Source organism: Mixophyes fleayi, chromosome 1, assembly GCF_038048845.1.
Source record: "Mixophyes fleayi isolate aMixFle1 chromosome 1, aMixFle1.hap1, whole genome shotgun sequence".
Classification (NCBI taxonomy): domain Eukaryota; kingdom Metazoa; phylum Chordata; class Amphibia; order Anura; family Limnodynastidae; genus Mixophyes; species Mixophyes fleayi.
The window spans coordinates 39,194,354-39,214,102 of record NC_134402.1 but is presented as its reverse complement, the minus strand read 5'-3'; the positions used below and the strand labels follow the sequence as shown (position 1 = coordinate 39,214,102).

Genomic DNA, 19,749 nt, shown 5'->3' with positions numbered 1-19,749 from the left:
TATCTGTTAAATGACTACCACCAGTCGTATTTTTTCTGTTATTACTTTATTTTCACCATACCCATTTTTAATCTCTTCTTCCCTGTCACACCATCTAGCCAACGCCTCACTATTTTTGTCAAATAATTTAGGCTTTTTTATGTTTTCTTTTGGAAGTAATTGTTTCATCTCAGAAAATCACAATACTCATGATCAGACTCCACGATTCTCTACTTCAGTTCATAGAGCGCAATACTAGCCCTCAGACATGACTGGTTATCTTACTAATAAAACCCATTATTGTAGCATTATCTTTTTTCCCATTAAAATTATCATGTACCTGGTGAGGATCATTCAAAGTTCCTCTAAAGGGGAAATTCAACTGAATCAACTCCCAAAAGCAAAATGTTATTTAAAAAAGAAAAAAACCATATTAGAAGATCTGTACTTCAAAACGTTATCTCTTTTAACTCTTCTGTATTTTTCCTGGTGTTTCGCTCATCTATTTCCACATTGGAGCTATAGACTTGCTCCCATTCCTTACTCTACTGCAGGGCCGGACTGGCCATCTGGCACTTCTGGCAAATGCCAGAAGGGCCGATGGCCAGATGGGCCGTTTGCTAGCTGGCCGGCCCCATTGCTCAGCGCACAGACTGTCATGCCGGAATTCGGCATGACAGTCTGTGCGCTGAGCAATGGGGCCAGCACTACACTTACTGATTGCCGCGCGTCCCCTCCTCCCCTCCGATGAAATGAATGGATCTGCCGAAGACTGTCACATGGGACGTGCACCATGTGATAAGTGCCGTCCCATGTGATAGAAGACACTACAGAGCGCGCCGCGGAGCGCACAAGGTAAGGGGGGGTAGTTTGTGTACAGGGGATCTATGACCGATTTTGTGAGTGTGACAGGGGATCTATGACAGATTTTGTGAGTGTGACAGGGGATCTATGAAAGGTTTTGTGAGTGTGACAGGGGATCTATGACAGGTTTTGTGAGTGTGACAGGGGATCTATGACAGGTTTTGTGAGTTTGACAGGGGATCTATGACAGGTTTTGTGAGTGTGACAGGGGATCTATGAAAGGTTTTGTGAGTGTGACAGGGGATCTATGACAGGTTTTGTGAGTGTGACAGGGGATCTATGAAAGGTTTTGTGAGTGTGACAGGGGATCTATGACAGGTTTTGTGAGTTTGACAGGGGATCTATGACAGGTTTTGTGAGTGTGACAGGGGATCTATGAAAGGTTTTGTGAGTGTGACAGGGGATCTATGACAGATTTTGTGAGTGTGACAGGGGATCTATGAAAGGTTTTGTGAGTGTGACAGGGGATCTATGACAGGTTTTGTGAGTGTGACAGGGGATCTATGAAAGGTTTTGTGAGTGTGACAGGGGATCTATGACAGGTTTTGTGAGTGTGACAGGGGATCTATAGTATGTGTGCGACAGGGGATCTATAGTATGTGTGTGTTTGGGCCAGTGTATGACTAAAGTGTGTGTGTGGGCCAGTGTATGACTAGAATGTGTGTGTTACAGTGTAACTATAGTATGTTTTGTGTGTGACAGGGTATGACTATAGAGTGTGTATGTGTGTGACAGGGTATGACTACTGTATGTGTGTGGGGGCCGGTGTATGACTATAATGTGTGAGGGGGGAGGGTCTTAATATAATGTGGGAGGTAGGCTATTAATCTAATGATGAATTGCAGGTAGGGGCTAATTATTGGGTGCTATTTTTTTTGTGAGGTGATGGTGGGGCTATTTAATAATGGGGCCTAACAATTTAAGATGGAGTGATTGGATTTTTAATTTAATGCTGGGGTGGTTTGGGAGCTATTAATTGAATGTGGGGCTGTTTTTGGGGAAAATGAGGTCTATTTATTAAATGTGATTATGAGTTAATGCCTGGGGGGGTTGTGGGAAATGGATATATTTATTAAACGTAAATGCTATTTAATTTCTTGCTGGAGTTGTTTGGAGAGAGGTAAATAGTTTTATTTATTAAATGGGAATACTATTTAATGTCAGGGCTAGTTGGAGAGAAATTGATGTATTTATCAAATGTGAATACTAGTATTTTAATGTTGGGGCAGGAGTGAGGCCTAATTTTAAAACGTGGATACTATATTGATTTAACACCGGGGCTAAATTTCATGTACTCAATTTTTTTTTTAAATAGGGCATCCAACATTCCAAGATCCAGACAAGCAGCAACTGATCTAAAGACACCAGCAGCCACAAGTGGTGACCATGACAAGACAGGTAGGAGAGACCAGGACAGTCTGCCAACTGTTCTGAATTTGGTGGGTGACTGTCCCGCTTAGTCAGGATTTGGTCTGACTACAAGAACAGTTGGGAGATATGTCCTGCTTCACACTGTACTGCTTGTTAAGGCAGAACTGCATGCACCTAACAGTAGTGCACACAGTATTGCCTTTGTATTTGTCAAAAATGTGTCTAATAGCCAAGTTACATCATAGGAGCCCCCCTGACTTAAGTACCCGGGCCCCCCGAGCCTTAATCCAGTTCTGGTCAGCAGGAGGATCTGTGCTCCCAGTCCAAAGCAGGACACAGCCTGCAGAGCAAGCCGAGGAGCTCTAAGTTGCATGAGCTTTATTAATCTCGTGAGACTAAGAGCTTCCCTGCTCACTCAACAGGAATGTCAGCAGCATTAGAAGCATAGATAAGTACAGTGGGCTGGGGGTGTCAAAATGTGTCTGGGGGGGTGACGTAATGTGGATGGGGAGGGCCTGATAAATGTAATGTTTTATTATAATGTATGTATCAATGCACCATTTTGACCATGCCCTCAACATAATGTAGCCACGCCCTTGGCGGCGCACCAAATGCGCTGTGGCACGTGTTTTTTTTCCTGCTCATCAACAGAGGTGGGCCCGTGTGCTTTAAATGCCAGGGCTGATTTTTAGTCCCAGTCCGGCCCTGCTCTACTGCTTTCATCTGCTCCAATTGTCCCAATTACAATACATTAAGGAAGAAAGCAAAGCCGCAGGGGAGGCAGAGAAAATTCAGCTTTGGACATTTTGAAAGGAATAATTTTTTGTGCATAATATATATAATCTATTTTATATAATATAAATTAATTTTATGTTACGCACAGTAGGTTAAAGGACATTTTTATCTGATGGTGGTCCTCTCAAAACCAAAATATGTTTCTCTCTGCTATATGGGTATAAACTAAATCCTAAATCTTCTAATCTAGTAAGACCTCTGGGACATGCCTATAGATTCTAAAACTATTGGCTTTTACTTTCACACGTAATATAACACATCCATACATTAGGATTGCCTCTTTAACTCTCCTGAGCATCTGTCATTGTACACCTGTCTAATAAAATTAGGGTGTGCTTCTCTCCTGACCTTATAGGATGTTTGGTGTTTAAAACCTCCTCCTTTTCTATGCTTCTTTGTCAGTAATAGAATTTACTCTGGACTCCTCCACAATCTCCTCTCTGGAATGCTTCAGTTTTCTGATTTCTGCTTCAACTAGGAAGAAAATCTCTCTATATCACTCTGCCTGGTGATACCTCACTGAGGGGCTCTGGGCTTGTCTCAATTGCGTTTGGAGTTTTGCTGTCTTCAAGTGATCTGGAATACTGAATATTCTTCATTGCCAAGATCGCATCTTGTGAGTACTGTGCTTCTACAAATCTAAACTATTATTATTCTCTGTGAAGTACTGCAGACCGCCAGCATCTCTGGAGATCTTTTATTCACTACAGCTGTCAGAGGCTGCCATCACTAGAGACTTGTGTTTTCTCTGTATTTCATCATCAGTCCCTCTGAATGTTTTCAACATATTTAAATAAACTTTTGTTTGAACTTTTTTCCTGCCTCTATCTAGCATTGAATTACCTGACACATACCTCAATCGTTTTCGAACTGATTTAAAAAGAAAACCCTTTTAGGGCAGCCTCAGCAGGGATGTTCATTATTAAGAATACTGGAGATTTTAACGTCACCATCCACTGATCATGCTAATAAAAAGTGTCAACACCTTTATCATATTGTAATAAGGAATAAAAAAAATTAGAAAACAGCATAAAAAGCAAATGCATGTGGTTCTTACCTGTCTGATCCATTCCAGGCGCACTCAAACTTGTCAAAAATACAGTCGTTCTCATACAGAGAACATAACTTGCTTCGGAGGTAATCATGAACCTGTGGGACAAAAACTAACATTTGTGAATATTCAACACACATAATTGTGGCTGCTTTTTCTACCTAGGGAAGTTTTTCACTAATTGACCCATAATCCATATCATAGTGGACCCGTCACCTATACACAGTGCAGACTGAACTAGTATGCACCCTAACATTGTAGAAGTACTGCTTGATTTATCTAAAAAATTAAAAAGATGGGGGCACTTCCATGGTGCATTATCTTTCATAAAATGTATTCATATAAAATCTCAAAGATGCACGTACCAGAAGATCATAAAATCAAAGCATACATCACACACTGGTCTAGTCGATCCTGCAGTGTCCATGAAAGGAGCAGACCTCACACGCAACAAATTCCTTCCAATCCTTCTACGCGTTTCGTCTGTAGCGACGTCGTCGGAAGGGGTGGGTCTGACATCATCCCACAATCTTCTTATAGTCCAACATATTTACACCCCATAACTTCAATACATTCCCATTTTTACATCAAATTAGCATTAATACTGGTCAGGGATGATGTCAGACCCACCCCTCCTGACGAAGTCGCTACAGACGAAACGCGTAGAGGGATGAAAGGAAATGCACCATGTAAGCGCCCCCATCTTTTTAATTTCTTAGATATTTACTTGACCCGTGGAGATCGGGAATACAAAGGGGAGGACTATAGCCTGCTGGACTTGGATATACCGTTACTAATATCGGTCATTACGGACATTTCTTAGTACTATTATGTTGTATGTTATTTGCATCTGTGAGTAGGTGCTATATTTGTTATATTATTGAGTGCACTGTGAACCATTATCTCTACTGCTTGATTTATGTTCACAAGTTCTAGTGAATGATCATTCAATCCACAAATTGGCTGCATCCACTATGTGTAGGTTCCACGTTCACTTTTAAAAAGGGTTTAAACACCAATTACAGGTGTCACACTGCAGATTTACTTATATGAGTATTGACTACCAACAATGGGATTAAGGCCCCACCATTTTAAAACTGAAAGATGAGTGCCTGTAATTAGAAGGCATATACTTGGTATGTTAGAAATCTGCTTTTGTTAAATCCATTAGTGCTGTCAATAGGAGAGACAGGAACGAAGCACAATGTCGCCACCCGGCCCAGGGAGGCATCACTTCCTGCCCGTGGTGTTCGGCTATTTCAAGTGGGAGAGTGCGGAATCCACCAAAGTTTATGCAAAAGTACAGAAAATAGAGGCACACTCTGGTTTCCCAGCTTCACAAAATGTTAACCACAGAAAGTGCGGAAATAATATATAATGTTTGGGGATAAACCTTACCTTCATCAGATATACAGAGTTTACAAGATAATAATCTTGTGATAAAGCCATTTCACCTCTCACAATGTCTCGTGAGTACCATGTGTTCGGTACAGCATTAACTCTTGTTTTTCCAGGTTATAAAATACATAGTCCTTTTTTAAATCTCAACTCTATATTGTATAATTATATCTCCCTTATATTTGCTGCCTAATTACTCATTAGGCAGCAATTAATTCATATATATTCTCTGCCCAATGACCTCTACCTCAAAATATTATTCAGCATAACAAGGGGATTCAATCTTCCACATAGATAGTACTTCACCATCTAACAATATAATAGTGTGGACTATCTGAATAGAAGGTATCAAACATCCAACAATGTTACATTTTATACCAATACATATACAATATATATTACATAACAATAGAGCTACATAACAGAAGTAACGCAAGAAAATGAGTATTTTGGGGACGGAGTGACTATGGCCAAGCAGTGAAAGCAAGGAAGAGGTGAGCTGACAGTGAAAGCAGGGAAGAGGTGAGCTGACAGTGAAAGCAGGGAAGAGGTGAGCTGACAGTGAAAGCAGGGAAGAGGTGAGCTGACAGTGAAAGCAGGGAAGAGGTGAGCTGACAGTGATCTATATATTTGGTGCACCGTTTTATTTAAAAAAAACTATTCTTTAGGAGTAGATGAAAAATAGATCCAAGGTATTGTTAACACATAAATACCCCTACTTGACTATCATCCTTGGTTAGATACACTCTGCTAGAGAGAGTATCTAATAATATCTAAATATGCCAAAATTTAGGTACCTTCTCTTTTCAGGGGCAGAACAATCCAACCCCCCCTCCCCCCACTTTCATCTTGTATACTTTGGTGTGTGATATTTCTAGGAATGAAAACAAAAATGCCACAACCCCCAACATAGGGGGCATGTTCACCCTCAGCCTGGCAATATGACTCTAAACTATATAAATTCAAGTAGATGGACAACATTTACAAAATGTAATAGTAAACACTAAAAAGCAGGTGGGCCTTACTACATATATTATAGGTCCTTGTCACCGACACCCGGCGTTGGTGGATTATCTCATATATTTATAGGGATCACTACCTATACTAGAGTCAAATTAATAAATTAATAAAATAACATTCAATAACTACTGATAACAGCCCCTTTCTGCTTGTAGTAATCAACAGCAACAGTTACTGGAGTCAAAACTGCCCATTCCATCCAACACCATAAATGTACAACATGACACACGTCTACCTGGTAGGTCTCAATGGGCTTGGTTTCCATGTTTAGATCCCAGACTTTGACGGTGAGGTAATCACGTGTAAGCATGTAACGTCCGCTGTGGCTGAATTTGACATCGGAAACTGATGAGATGATTTCAGAGAAAAATGATCTGTTGCTGGGGTCCTCTGGCTCTTCATAAACTGCGAAACAGATAAAATATATCACATTAGTCTTACACTACAAGTTGTCATTTACTCGGTTGTCACAAAGGGATAAATTAATATTTCCCTGAATTTTAAAGAATAAACCAATTTACATTTATTTTAATAGGATAGAATTTTGCAATCTCTGTCTCCACTGAAATGAGTTTCTGAGATACTCAAACCACCCTGTCTGGCACCAGCAATCATTCCACGATCAAAGTCACCTATATCACATATCTTCTCCGTTCTGGTGTTTGGTCTGAACAAAAAACTGAACCTCTGCATCGGCAAACCGAGGGGGGTGGGTTTCCTAGTGCCCGGAAACCCCTCTCCAAGCCTGGGGCTCTGTATAATTGAGGTGGCTGGACCCTGCTCCCGCTTCACACAACTCTACTTGAAAAGGGAGAGCTGCGTGCACCTAACAGTAGTGCACGCAGCATTGCCCATGTATATTATGGGGATAGGAAGAGTTGGAGAGCAGCCAAGCACTGTCTAATATTATAGCCACGCCCCCGTGCATGCTGGTCACACCCACTGGTGGCATGGTGTGGAAACCCCCCTCTACAAAATCCTGTGTTTGCCCCTGTTCTAGACCATGTCTGTATGCTTTTATGAATTGCGTTGCATTAATGTACAGGTGTACCTAATAAAGTGTCCCCTGAGTGTATACAAAACCATTATTTTAAGTTTAATTTCACTGGTTATAGTATCAATTGAAATTGCCTAAAATATAGACATAGGAGGTTGTGAATACTTAATTTTATAAAAAAATGTATTTCAACTAACAGAGAGTGTAATACACAAGCTTAGCTTACTATGTTTCACAGATAACTGGCACAATACACCAAGATCGTACTTTATATTACGTTTTGTTCACAATACCAATGATGTCCTGAATACTTATTTAGCAGACCATGTTTCAATCGCTAATTCGCTGTGATTGTACAGTATAAATGCTCATTCTAAATTACATGCTTCAGTTCTGAAAACTGTCAGAAATAATTCTACACTGCCATAAAGGCTGCATATAACATTTTACCCCACATCTGTCTAATTGCTAATTTCTCTACTACAAGAATGAAAATCTCTGTATGTTGCCACAAAAAGGAAGCTACAAAAAAACAAAATTGGAAGACATCCCAAATTTTACACGCCATGTTATAAAAGCTCTCATTTGTTTAAAGCCGAAAGATTTGATACTCTTGTGACATGACGTGCCTGTACTAACACCTCTTGCTTTCAAGTGCAGTAAAATAAAACGTATATGGCTATTATCACTAGTTAAGAAAAATAAGATTAAAAATGTCCAAAAGTAATTTTTTTTTTTACTGTCTTCAGAAAACTGAAACTTGTGTGAACATTTTGTTGAAGGTGTTAATTCAAATATAATTAAATATACTCCCTAATTCAGCAGTTCCCAAAGTGTGTGCCGCGGCTCCCTGGGGTGCTGCGGCGCTGTCACAGGGGTGCCGCGGCCGCCCTTGCAGCGCCGGATCCTCCTCCTCACTGTTCTCACTGACTGCCGGGCGTGACGTCCGACAGTGTCAGTGAGGAGCAGCAGCAGAGAGGACATAAGGAAAGAAGGTAAGTAAAGGAACGGAGAGTGAAGGGGGACAGAGTGTGAGACGCTGAAGGGGGGGGGGGGGGGCTGAGAAAGATGCTGAAGGGGGGGCAAAGAGAGATGCTGAAGGGGGGGGTGGACAGAGTGAGATGCTGAAGGGGGGGACAGAGTGAGATGCTGAAGGGGGGACAGAGTGAGATGCTGAGGTGGGGGGACGACAGAATGGGATGCTGAAGGGGGGGACAGAATGAGATGCTGAAGGGGGGGGACAGAGTGAGATGCTGAAGGGGGGGACAGAGTGAGATGCTGAAAGGGGGACAGAGTAAGATACTGAGGTGGGGGGAAAAGAGGGAGATGCTGAAGGGGGGGACAGAGAGAGATGCTGAAGGGGGGCGGGACAGAGTGAGATGCTAAAGGGGGGGGACAGAGTGAGATGCTGAAGGGGGGGAACAGAATTAGATGAAGGGGGGGACAGAGTGAGTTGCTGAAGGGGGGACAGAGTGAGGTGCCGAAGTGGGGGGGGACAGAGTAAGATGCTGAAGGGGGGGGAGGGCAGAGTGAGATGCTGAAAGGGGGGGTGGACAGAGTGAGATGCTGAAGGGGGGGACAGAGAGAGATGCTGAAGGGGGGGACAGAGTGACGTGCTGAATGGGGGGGACAGAGTGAGATGCTGAAGGAGGCGGCAGAGAGAGATGCTGAAGGGGGGGCAGAGAAATGCTGAAGGGGGGGACAGAGTGAGATGCTGAAGGGGGGGACAGAGTGAGATGCTGAAGGGGGGGGCAGAGTGAGATGCTGAAGGGGGGGGGAGAGAGATGCTGAAGGGGGGGGACAGAGAGAGATGCTGAAGGGGGGCAGAGAGATGCTGAAGGGGGGACAGAGTGAGATGCTGAAGGGGGGGGCAGAGTGAGATGCTAAAGGGGGGACAGAGTGAGATGCTGAAGAGGGGGGAAGAGAGAGATGCTGATAGGGGGAAGCAGAGAGAGATGCTGAAGGGGGGGGACAGAGAGAGGTGCTGATGGGGGGGCAGAGAGAGATGGTGAACGGGGGACAGAGTGAGATGCTGAAGGGGGGGGGGGGCAGAGAGAGATGCTGAAGGGGGAGACAGAGTGAGATGCTGAAGGGGGGGACAGAGTGTGAGCAGATGAAGAGGGGGACACAGAGTGTGAGCTGATGAAGAGGGGGGCACAGAGTGTGGGATAGCGAAGGGGGACAAAGTGATATAGTGAAGGGGTGCAGTGATATGATGAAGGGGCACAATGTGATGGTGAAGGGGCCTAAATACATCTTACGTTATTTTGACCCAACTACTTAAAAAATGAGACTACCTGGTAATTATTTTGGCTTAGGGGTGCCTTGGAAAAATTATGGTGACCGTAAGGGTGCCTCGAACTGAGAAAGTTTGGGAACCACTGCCCTAATTCATATTAATACAATCTGGAAACATTTTTTTCAACACAATAAAAATGGACAGTTGTTGTCTTTTCAAACTGAATTGATTCATGTCCGCTCAAACTCATCTTTCCACTAGAAGGTAGCAGACAAGTTAATAAATATCATTTGCAAATCATTTTATTATTGATTTACGCATAAGGGTAAAAACAAAATGCAAAATAACAAAACATTTGTGTGTTCTTCCCTTTTAAGTGACACAAGTGCTTGGACATAACTGTTTATGCCCAAATACTCAAAAATGAAATTTGCTTTGGATTTCTGCCTAGAAAAAGAAGCACACGGAGACCATAAGTAAATCCATTGTGTGCCTCAGTATTGAAGCTGGTATTGGCAAGCTACATCCATTTGAAAAAGTCAATATTAAATTAGCTTTCAGGAACATTTTGCTACTGAATTTGTTTATTTTTTTTAATTAAAATGTACATTATTAGCATGAACCAGCCATTCAGGAAACTGGGTACTTTACTGTACATATTTGTCATAGACCAAAACCTGTGTTTGTGGCACTATACTCTATGGACTATGCCTGTAGTAAAGTGATTTCTAATCAGATATCATCAGCATCATCACCATTTATTTATATAGCGCCACTGATTCCGCAGCGCTGTACAGAGAACTCACTCACATCAGTCCCTGCCCCATTAGGGCTTACAATCTAAATTCCCTAACATACATACACACGGAGCACCCGGAGGAAACCCACACAAACACAGGGAGAACATACAAACTCCACACAGATAAGGCCATGGTCGGGAATTGAACTCATGACCCCAGTGCTGTGATGCAGAAGTGCTAACCACTAAGCCACCGTGCTGCCCTGCACACAAATGCAGTAACAAAATAACCCTGTGCACTTGTTAATAAACGTTGACCTATTTGAAACGTATGTAATTTGCCAATATTAACTAAGTAAGGAGAAATCAATATATTGGTCTGTCAGAACTGCTATGTAGCAAACATTCCTTTTAGCCTGGGGAAGGGATCAGAGTGTGGGAACACCCACCTCTATTTTCTACACAAGGGGGAAGGGGTTGTCCAAAAGTAGAAATCATTTAAACTGAAACCATATAGTTATTTAATGTAAAATATTAAATCATAAAAAAGTATAGTAACACTGAAAGCTAAAAACACATAGTTATACTGTACTTAGAATAAATTTGATTACCTAACTACCAGATCAGTGGGCTTTTTGGCACACTAGGCACATTTGGTTGTAGGGTCAACTTGCATCTATATGGTATTTTAGATGCCTTGCTGAACAGTCAAATTTCAGGGCAGAGTATGTCCCGCCGATCTTTCCTACAGGTCCAATGGTAAACCCAAGAATGCTGCCGTGAGGCCACTTGTTTCTCCACCATACCTGGTGAAACCCTGTCCAATCTCAAACGGATTCTGATGCAGTTTGACAAGCCCACATAGTTAAATACTTGAACACTTTAGTAGAATTGTGCAACCAAAATCTTATTGTCTTCGCAATTTTAAATATCTTAGTACAACCCCGCTGTAACAATATATTTTAGCATGACACTTACATAACAATATATTTTAATACGCCACTTACATAATAATATATACTATATGGACAAAAGTATTCAGACGCTTGACCATTACACCAACAGGGACTGTAAAGGCATTGTATGCAAATACATATACTTTAATATGGAGTTGGTCCCCCTTTTGCAGAGATAACAGCTTCCACTCTTCTTGGAAGGCTTTCCACAAGATGTTGGAGTGTTTCTGTGGGAATTTGTGCACATTCATTCTGTAGAGCATTTATGAGGTCAGGCACTGATGTTGGACGAGAAGGACTGGCTCGCAATCTTCGTTCCAGTTCATCCCAAAGGTGTTCGTTTGGGGTTGAGGTCAGGGCTCTGTGCCGGCAGTCAAGTTCTTACACACCGAACTCATCAAACCATGTCTTTGTAGTCCTTGCTTTGTGCACTGGGGCACAGTCATGTTGGTATAAAAAAGGGTCTACCCCAAACTGTTGCCACAAAGTTGGAAGCATAGAAATGTCCAAAATGACTTGGTATGCTGAAGCATTAAGATTGCCATTCACTGGATATAAGGGGCCTAGCCCAAACCATGAAAAACAGCCCAATAGCATTATCCCTCCTCCACCAAACTTCACAGTTGGCATAATGCAGTCAGGCAGGTAACGTTCTCCCTGCATCCACCAAACCCAGACTCGTCCATCTGTCTGCCAACCAGAGAAGCGTGATTCGTCACTCCACAGAACACGTTTCCACTGCTCCACAGTCCAGTGTCGGTGTGCTTTACACCACTCCATCCGACGCTTGGCATTGGTCTTGGTGATGTGAAGCTTGCATGTAGCTGCTCAGCCATGGAAACCCATTCCATTAAGCTCCTATTGCACAGTTTTTGTGGTTACATTAATGCCAGTGAAAGTTCGGAACTCTTCAGCTATGGAATCAGCAGAGCGTTGATGACTTTTACGCACCATGCGCCTTAGCAGTTGTTGACCCCACTCTGTGAATTTACGTGGTCTTCCACTTCGTGGCTGAGTTGCAGTTGTTCCTAAACGCTTCCACTTTCTAATAATATCGCTTACAGTTGACCGTGGAATATCCAGAAGGGATGAAATTTCACGAACCGTCTTATTGCAAAGGTGACATCCTATCACAGTACTACACATGAAGTCACTGAGCTCTTCAGAACCACCCATTTTGTATCACAAATGTTTGCAAATGGAGACTGCATGGCTAGGTGCTTGATTTTATACACCTCTGGCAACGGGTCAGATTGAAACACTTCAATTCAATAATTAGCAGGTGTGGCCAAATACTTTTGTCCAGGTAATGTATCTTAGTACGCCACTTACTTAATAATATATATTATTGCACCACTTACGTAATAATATATTTTGATACACATAAGTAATAATATATCCTTATACGACACTTACGTAGTAATATATCCTGGTACGACACTTATATAATAATATATTCTGGTACAACACTTATGTAATAATATATCCTGGTACGACACTTAGGTAATAATATATCCTGGTACGACACTTAGGTAATAATATATCCTGGTACGACACTTACGTAATAATATATCCTGGTACGACACTTACGTAATAATATATCCTGGTACGACACTTAGGTAATAATATATCCTGGTACGACACTTACGTAATAATATATCCTGGTACGACACTTACGTAATAATATATCCTGGTACGACACTTATGTAATAATATATTCTAGTATGACACTTATGTAATTATATATTCCTGTATGACACTTATGTAATAATATATCGTGGTACGACACTTATGTAATAATATATTCTAGTACGATACTTACGTAATAATATATCCTGGTACGACACTTATGTAATAATATATTCTAGTATGACACTTATGTAATTATATATTCCTGTATGACACTTACGTAATAATATATCCTGGTACGACACTTATGTAATAATATATTCTAGTATGACACTTATGTAATTATATATTCCTGTATGACACTTATGTAATAATATATCCTGGTACGACACTTATGTAATAATATATTCTGGTATGACACTTATGTAATTATATATTCCTGTATGACACTTATGTAATAATATATCGTGGTACGACACTTATGTAATAATATATTCTGGTACGACACTTATGTAATAATATATTCTGGTACGACACTTATGTAATAATATATTCTGGTATGACACTTATGTAATAATATATTCTGGTACGACACTTATGTAATAATATATTCTGGTATGACACTTATGTAATAATATATTCTGGTATGACACTTATGTAATAATATATCCTGTATGACACTTATGTAATAATATATTCTGGTATGACACTTACGTTTACAATGTTTGTCACAGAGTGCGGACGCCCTCATGTCACAGAGTCTCAGAGATCCTTTGCTGCTGCTGTACACAAAAAGATTGCAATGATAGGGATGAAATTCAGCTGCGGTGATCACTTCCGTCAAGTCCTCCATGTTTACCGGCTTGATGTCTACAATGTCTGATTTTGGATGTTATTAAGAAAAATTAATGTTACATTACACAGGTCCGTGCACTCTTTGTGGGCAATTAAGGAATATGATTTTTGTCTCCTAATCTAGAAAGCTTTAACAATAATAATAGCGCTGTAATTGTCTTCTTTGCATATGAGGAGTGGTTGAACCAATTCCAGAGTCATTTCCAGTTATCAGCATTAGCTATTCTGTGTGACCGGAGAAGGATTTGCTCTAATGGACTTGTAATTATTACATATGATCAGTAGCTGCCTGTGTCTAGTGATTGCCAACCAGGTTTTGTGTTCACTTCACTGTAAGCCCAAATCTTTCCCTGCTAGACATTCTAATTTACAATCTGTCGGAAACCATGCTTATGTCTGTACAAGTGCCAAAATGTGTCTGTAAATGATTAATAATTACCCCTATGATTGGAGTAAACATATTCTACTAATACAGTAAAATCACGTTTAGTTGAATGTAACATAACAGCCAAAAGTAGAAGTTGAATTGGCATTTTTTGTAACTAACCCACTACATAACTTGCTACCATGGATGAACGGTATTGCAGAGCCAGTTTCAAGACCCTGAAACCGAAACAGATCAGTTTTCTTCTACTGTGCGCCAGAGTGGAGCAGAGCTGTGTTACTTCCGGCTCTCTCGGACGTCCCGGCCGTCTCCATGACGACCGGGACGTCACTTCCGCCCCTCACGTCTCGGTTGCCTGGGCAACAACCGGGACGCTCTGTCTCGCCTGCTGCAGCGCCCGGCCAGCTGTACTACAGCCGGGCGCATGCGTGCAGAAGAAATTTAACAGAGCCTTGACTGGTGCAGCTGCCAGAAACTATTGTGGGAGGTAGGATGTTAAATATGTATATACATGGACACACTACTCAGCATTCCTGAGTCTGGAGCTACCACTGTTCATTTAGGCTGATAGTCTGTTCACTTGGGATTGGCTGATATGTATTGGGAGGAGTCTCGCCGCACACTGCCCTGATTGGTTCCTCTCCCTACTTAAGGCAGTGAGGACAGAGCCTCACTGCCAGTTATAGCTTCCCGGTGTAGCTAGGCTCCTGTTCCCTGTTTTCCTGCTCCTGTGCTGTGTTCTAGATCTGATTTCCCGTGTATGACCCCTGGCTTGTTTCTAGACCTTGTTGTATTGCCTGTGACCTCTGACCTCGGCTTGTTCTCTGGATTCGTTGTCTGCTGCCGGCCCTTAACCCTTGCCTGGATTTCACTCTGCTGTCTGCTATTACACGCTATCCCTGGGTTCTCCCCAGTCAGTGCACATCTCACCACCCTCTGTTTGTCTGCAGCCAAGTCTGTCCCCACCACTAGGGGCTCCAGTGAACACCAGACTTTCGGAGCAGACTCCGTGTTTTGTCGTGCTGGCTGCAGGGGTTCCTAACAAGCTGAAATCAGAACCCAGAGCTTGGAGCTCAGATTCTGTAGCTACGATTCGTTCTGCCAACTAAAATGTAGACTGAAATTTATATTCCGTTAACACTGGTTAGATAATACTATTATTCTTGTTAGCATCATTTATTTGAATGGTGCCACAGACTCTGTAGCACCTAGCATAATAGTACAGATATGGCATACATAAAAATAGTGGACATAATAACATGTACATGGGTACATTGCAGAAAAAAATAAATGCATGGAAACGTTCAGAAACCATTCAGCATAAGACATGACAGGGACAAACAAGGAAGACAGAGATTGGACACACATGAGACAGGGTGTAGAACCCTGCCTCTGAGAGCTTACATTCTAGAAGGAGGGGTTAGTGAGAGAACAGGAGATAAAAGGACATTAATATTAGCGGTCCAAGTGGGTAGCAGAGGAGGTGGAGGTTAAACAGGTGAGCTGGCAGGAGGAGGGGTTGTATTAGGTAAGAATATTGGGCAAAGAAGATGGGTAAGAAGAACAACACTGGAGGAGAGGTAAGATAGGAGGGAGGAGAGGAAGATGGGGCAGTGGGAAGCAGTCAGTGTAGAGCAGGTAGAGCTACGTGGTAGTACAGATGAATGACAGAGTGGACATAATGAGAGATTGTCTGAAACTGGACCTGAAGCAATATATTGATAAGTACCCTTTAGTTTTATTATACTTTTTGTTTTCCTAGAAGATCTGAGCCAAATGTACATATTAATTTAGTTAGTCAGAGACTAGGTGGGAAGTCCCGAAGATTAATGAGATATACCCTTGTTCAGGGACTAAGTTACATTTTAAAGGGCAAGTTTAGGGATAGTTAGCCAAGCTTATGGCCTGAGTCATATAGGAAATTAGTTATAAGAGTTCGGTATTGTTATTAAAACCACTCAAGAGAGGCTGGAGTTTTGCTACATGTGACAAACATCTGAGAAATCTGTGTTTATGACTATTTTATTATTGCTTGTTGGAGGTATCTCTACCATAGAAGTATTGCAGTTACCATTTAGTTCTACTGAGAACTCATACAGTATTACTGAAAAGTAACAAACTGATCCTGTAGACATAAATACCAAATGTACTTTATGATGTGTGCTGCATAATATATATATATATATATATATATATATATATATATATATATATATATATATATATATATATATATATATATTGTATTGGACAGTCATATTTATATGTGAAAGTTATATTGGTTTCAACTGCCATGTTTTTACATGTCACTGTTTAGCGTGAACTGCTCGCTAGAATAATGTTAAGATGCAGAGGTGCCTCTGAAGTTAGTCTTTAGGATATTAAGAACTGTATGTTATTATATAATAAGCTAAAGGTTAATCTGTTGTTTAGTTTACCTATGAGCCGATATACTATTTTAAATGTGCATTTGTTATGCAAACTTACTAGAAAAGAAACTAGCCTGGGGAATAATAAATAAATAAATAAATAAACGTGCCAGTGGTTTCTCTCTACATAGTGGTGTGTGTTTTCTGTATTCAAGCCTGGGGTTGAGAGTAAGGGGGTGGAGGGTTCCTTGGTCTCCCTCTGGTGTCACTGAACAAGGGCACTACCCCGCGAAGAGCTTACTGTTGGAGGACCAGGGAAGAGGTGCTGCACACCGAGAGTAAAGATAAACTAGTGGGCCAGGAACCGGAACACACCCACTCACACCCTTATACGCCTTAATCCTAGAAAAGGAGGTGTTACATATAATTATATTCATAGCATAGGTATGAGAGCTTCTCTCACACACTAGCAACTTATTGTGTTCTAAAATGAAAAGTGTATATTATAAGAAATAATGTGCCTGGACTTATGTTTCTGTAAGGTTACCGGAGGCTACCCTTTCTGATATCTTCTATGGTGTAAGCCCCACAAAGGGAGCTTATTTTATTTTGCACAACTTGAAAGACTGGGGAAATAATTAATCTTTTCTACAATATGTACCATAATATAACTGCAGCCTTTAATAGAGGAAAATCGTTCTCTCTGCCGGTGTTTCATGTGTGTTTATGTAAGTACGCGGAGTGCACAAGGCCATGTGGGAGCCTTAAGCAGTTACCGTGAGGAGCATGGGGAACATAAACCAGCAAGAGATTGAGGATTAGGAGGTGTTTTCTGGTGCTATGAACCACACAATCATTTTCTATACAATTTGTGTTCAGCTTTCTAATAATGTATTCTGCATATTTAGAGATATCAGATTGAAATGCAAATATCTAGAAGCTGACAATATGTTTAGCTTGAGTGAGGTTGATCAGCAGGGTTGGATATTAAATGTGGGCATTCATAATGTCGAAAATGTTATAATGTAGAGAGTCAATTCAATAGATATGTTTAAGAAAGGGTTAGACAAATTTTTAGCGGAAAAGTGTATCCAGGGATACGACCGTTAATTAAAATGAAGCATAGTAGTGGATATAGGGTAAAAATAGGACTGCAATATTGAGTCTGGGGGGATTTTCACAATTGAAACAGATTGGCGGTTGCCTACTCTGGATCAATTTCAAATATAAGTTCAGGATCGCAGGAGATCCAAAATAGGTTGAACTTGATGGACTGGTGTCTTTTTTCAACCTCATCAACTATATTACTATAATGTCTACACGTTCATAATGTCTACACGTTCATAATGTCATCATGTAAAATGTGTACATTTAAAATGTCGACATAAATAAAAATGTATGTCAATAAAAAATTAAAACAATATAAATTGCAATAAATGGAAAAAAAAAAAAAAAAAAAAGGATCCCCACCCCCCCAAACAGCTTCACCAACCCTAGTGCTGCCAGCCTAGGCTGGTACTAGCAAAATTTTGGGCAAAAAGCATGGGGTCCCTCTGATTTTATTATTACCAGCACTAGCCTTTGCCAGCCTGAGCCGGTGGCACTATTGCAGGGAAACCCGCAGAGCACGGCCCCCTCTTCCACAATGCCAAACGGGGCTGGATTCCCTAGGGAGATTGGGTCTACAAAAAAAAAATGCAGACCCCCTGGCCCTAGGTGTAACTAGTCCCACGCTGATAGCACTAGAGCTCTCCCTACACCCCTGGGGCAGTGGGTGTGGGGTAATATTAACTGTTTAAGTGCAGAAATCCAATTTGTCCCTGGTGCACTAAAGGTCCCAGCATGCCCAGGCTGCCATTAAGGGCTTGGGCATGCTGGTGCTTGTCGTAAAGGTGCCAAACTGAAATGTTTATTTCAAGAAGTACTAAAGCTTTAGGAGGTTGGACTTTAATGCGACGTGTCCACATTTGCACAGCGTGCTTCTCTTTACAACCATGCCGCTCTGCTGGGCCCAGTGAGCACCTTTCGTACATTACCTCCACTGTCAGAAGACACCTTGCTCACTATAAACCGGAGCCATCATCTTCTAAGTTTGATTATAGTTTTTCATAGTGGTGACATAAAAAAAAGCCAACGAAAATGTATAAATAAATAACAAACATTTTTGTTTCTAATCAAATGTATCGCTTATTCTACCATTAGATTACTCCAGAAACACCACCCTCGATCCAGAAAATACTTATTCGCGGCACGTGACGGAGGATTAACTGATGAAAGCATTTTCAGAAGCGGCGAAAATCTAATAGAACGTTTTGCTGATTAAAATTGGAGGCTTTTGTTGGCTTCCTAATTAATCTAAGCCCATAGGAGCCCTAAAGAGAGAGAAGCAGCCATTATTAAAATAGAATATCATACTCCTGAAAGCACCGATCCCAAAAATAAATTACTGGTGAGGGCAAAAATTCCTGCTGATGGCAGCTGTCTAATTGAGAGTGGTGCTACCATTGAGATGCTAGAATATACCCAGGAGTGTGTAAAACAATCAGCTCTCAAGGAAAGATGTCCCTGGTTCAATTGACACAAAATAATTGAATCTAGACATCAGGCAACGCAGTATCTCCTCTGCTGATCACATTCAATCTTAATTCAGTAGCTGAAGAGAATAGCAGTGTATATTATGTGAAACATTAATGCGGCAAAGGGATAAGTCGACCTGGACTTGTGTCAAAATCAGTGTTTTTTTTAAAAAGCCTTCTGAGGATTAATTAGGACAAAAAAAAATTGTAAAGCTCAAAATTGTAAACATCAAAGTATCAAGAAAATATGTTTGAAATCTGTTGTGTAACTAGGGCTTAATAAAAATCTGAATAAATTGGTAAAATGATAATTCCACCAAAAAAAAACCCCCTGTCCTCCCAACTAGTAGAACAATGGGAGATCCATGCCGTCATCCACTGCAGTTCAGTGGAACTTACCCACAAAAGTGCTCCTGCCCAATCACAACTGGCTGCAGCTCGAATCCGAACATTGCGGTGTCAGTTGGTAATGCATGCGTTAACTGGGCGTAGCTGCAATACTGCGCAGTCGGTGTCTGTGTTAGTA

General features: G+C 41.3%; 1 protein-coding gene across 3 annotated transcripts in view; it reads right to left on the bottom strand.

Moving 5' to 3' along the window:
* The window catches only part of PPP2R2C (protein phosphatase 2 regulatory subunit Bgamma), a 121,489-nt gene that overhangs the window by 6,508 nt on the left and 95,232 nt on the right, over nucleotides 1-19,749 (bottom strand). For all 3 annotated transcript variants that reach the window (XM_075194549.1, XM_075194548.1, XM_075194550.1), the window contains 3 exons: nucleotides 13,753-13,917; nucleotides 6,714-6,883; nucleotides 4,067-4,158 (listed from right to left, as the gene is read on the bottom strand). In XM_075194549.1, coding sequence (XP_075050650.1) covers nucleotides 4,067-4,158; nucleotides 6,714-6,883; nucleotides 13,753-13,917 — 427 coding nt within the window. The remainder of the gene's footprint in view (nucleotides 1-4,066; nucleotides 4,159-6,713; nucleotides 6,884-13,752; nucleotides 13,918-19,749) is intronic.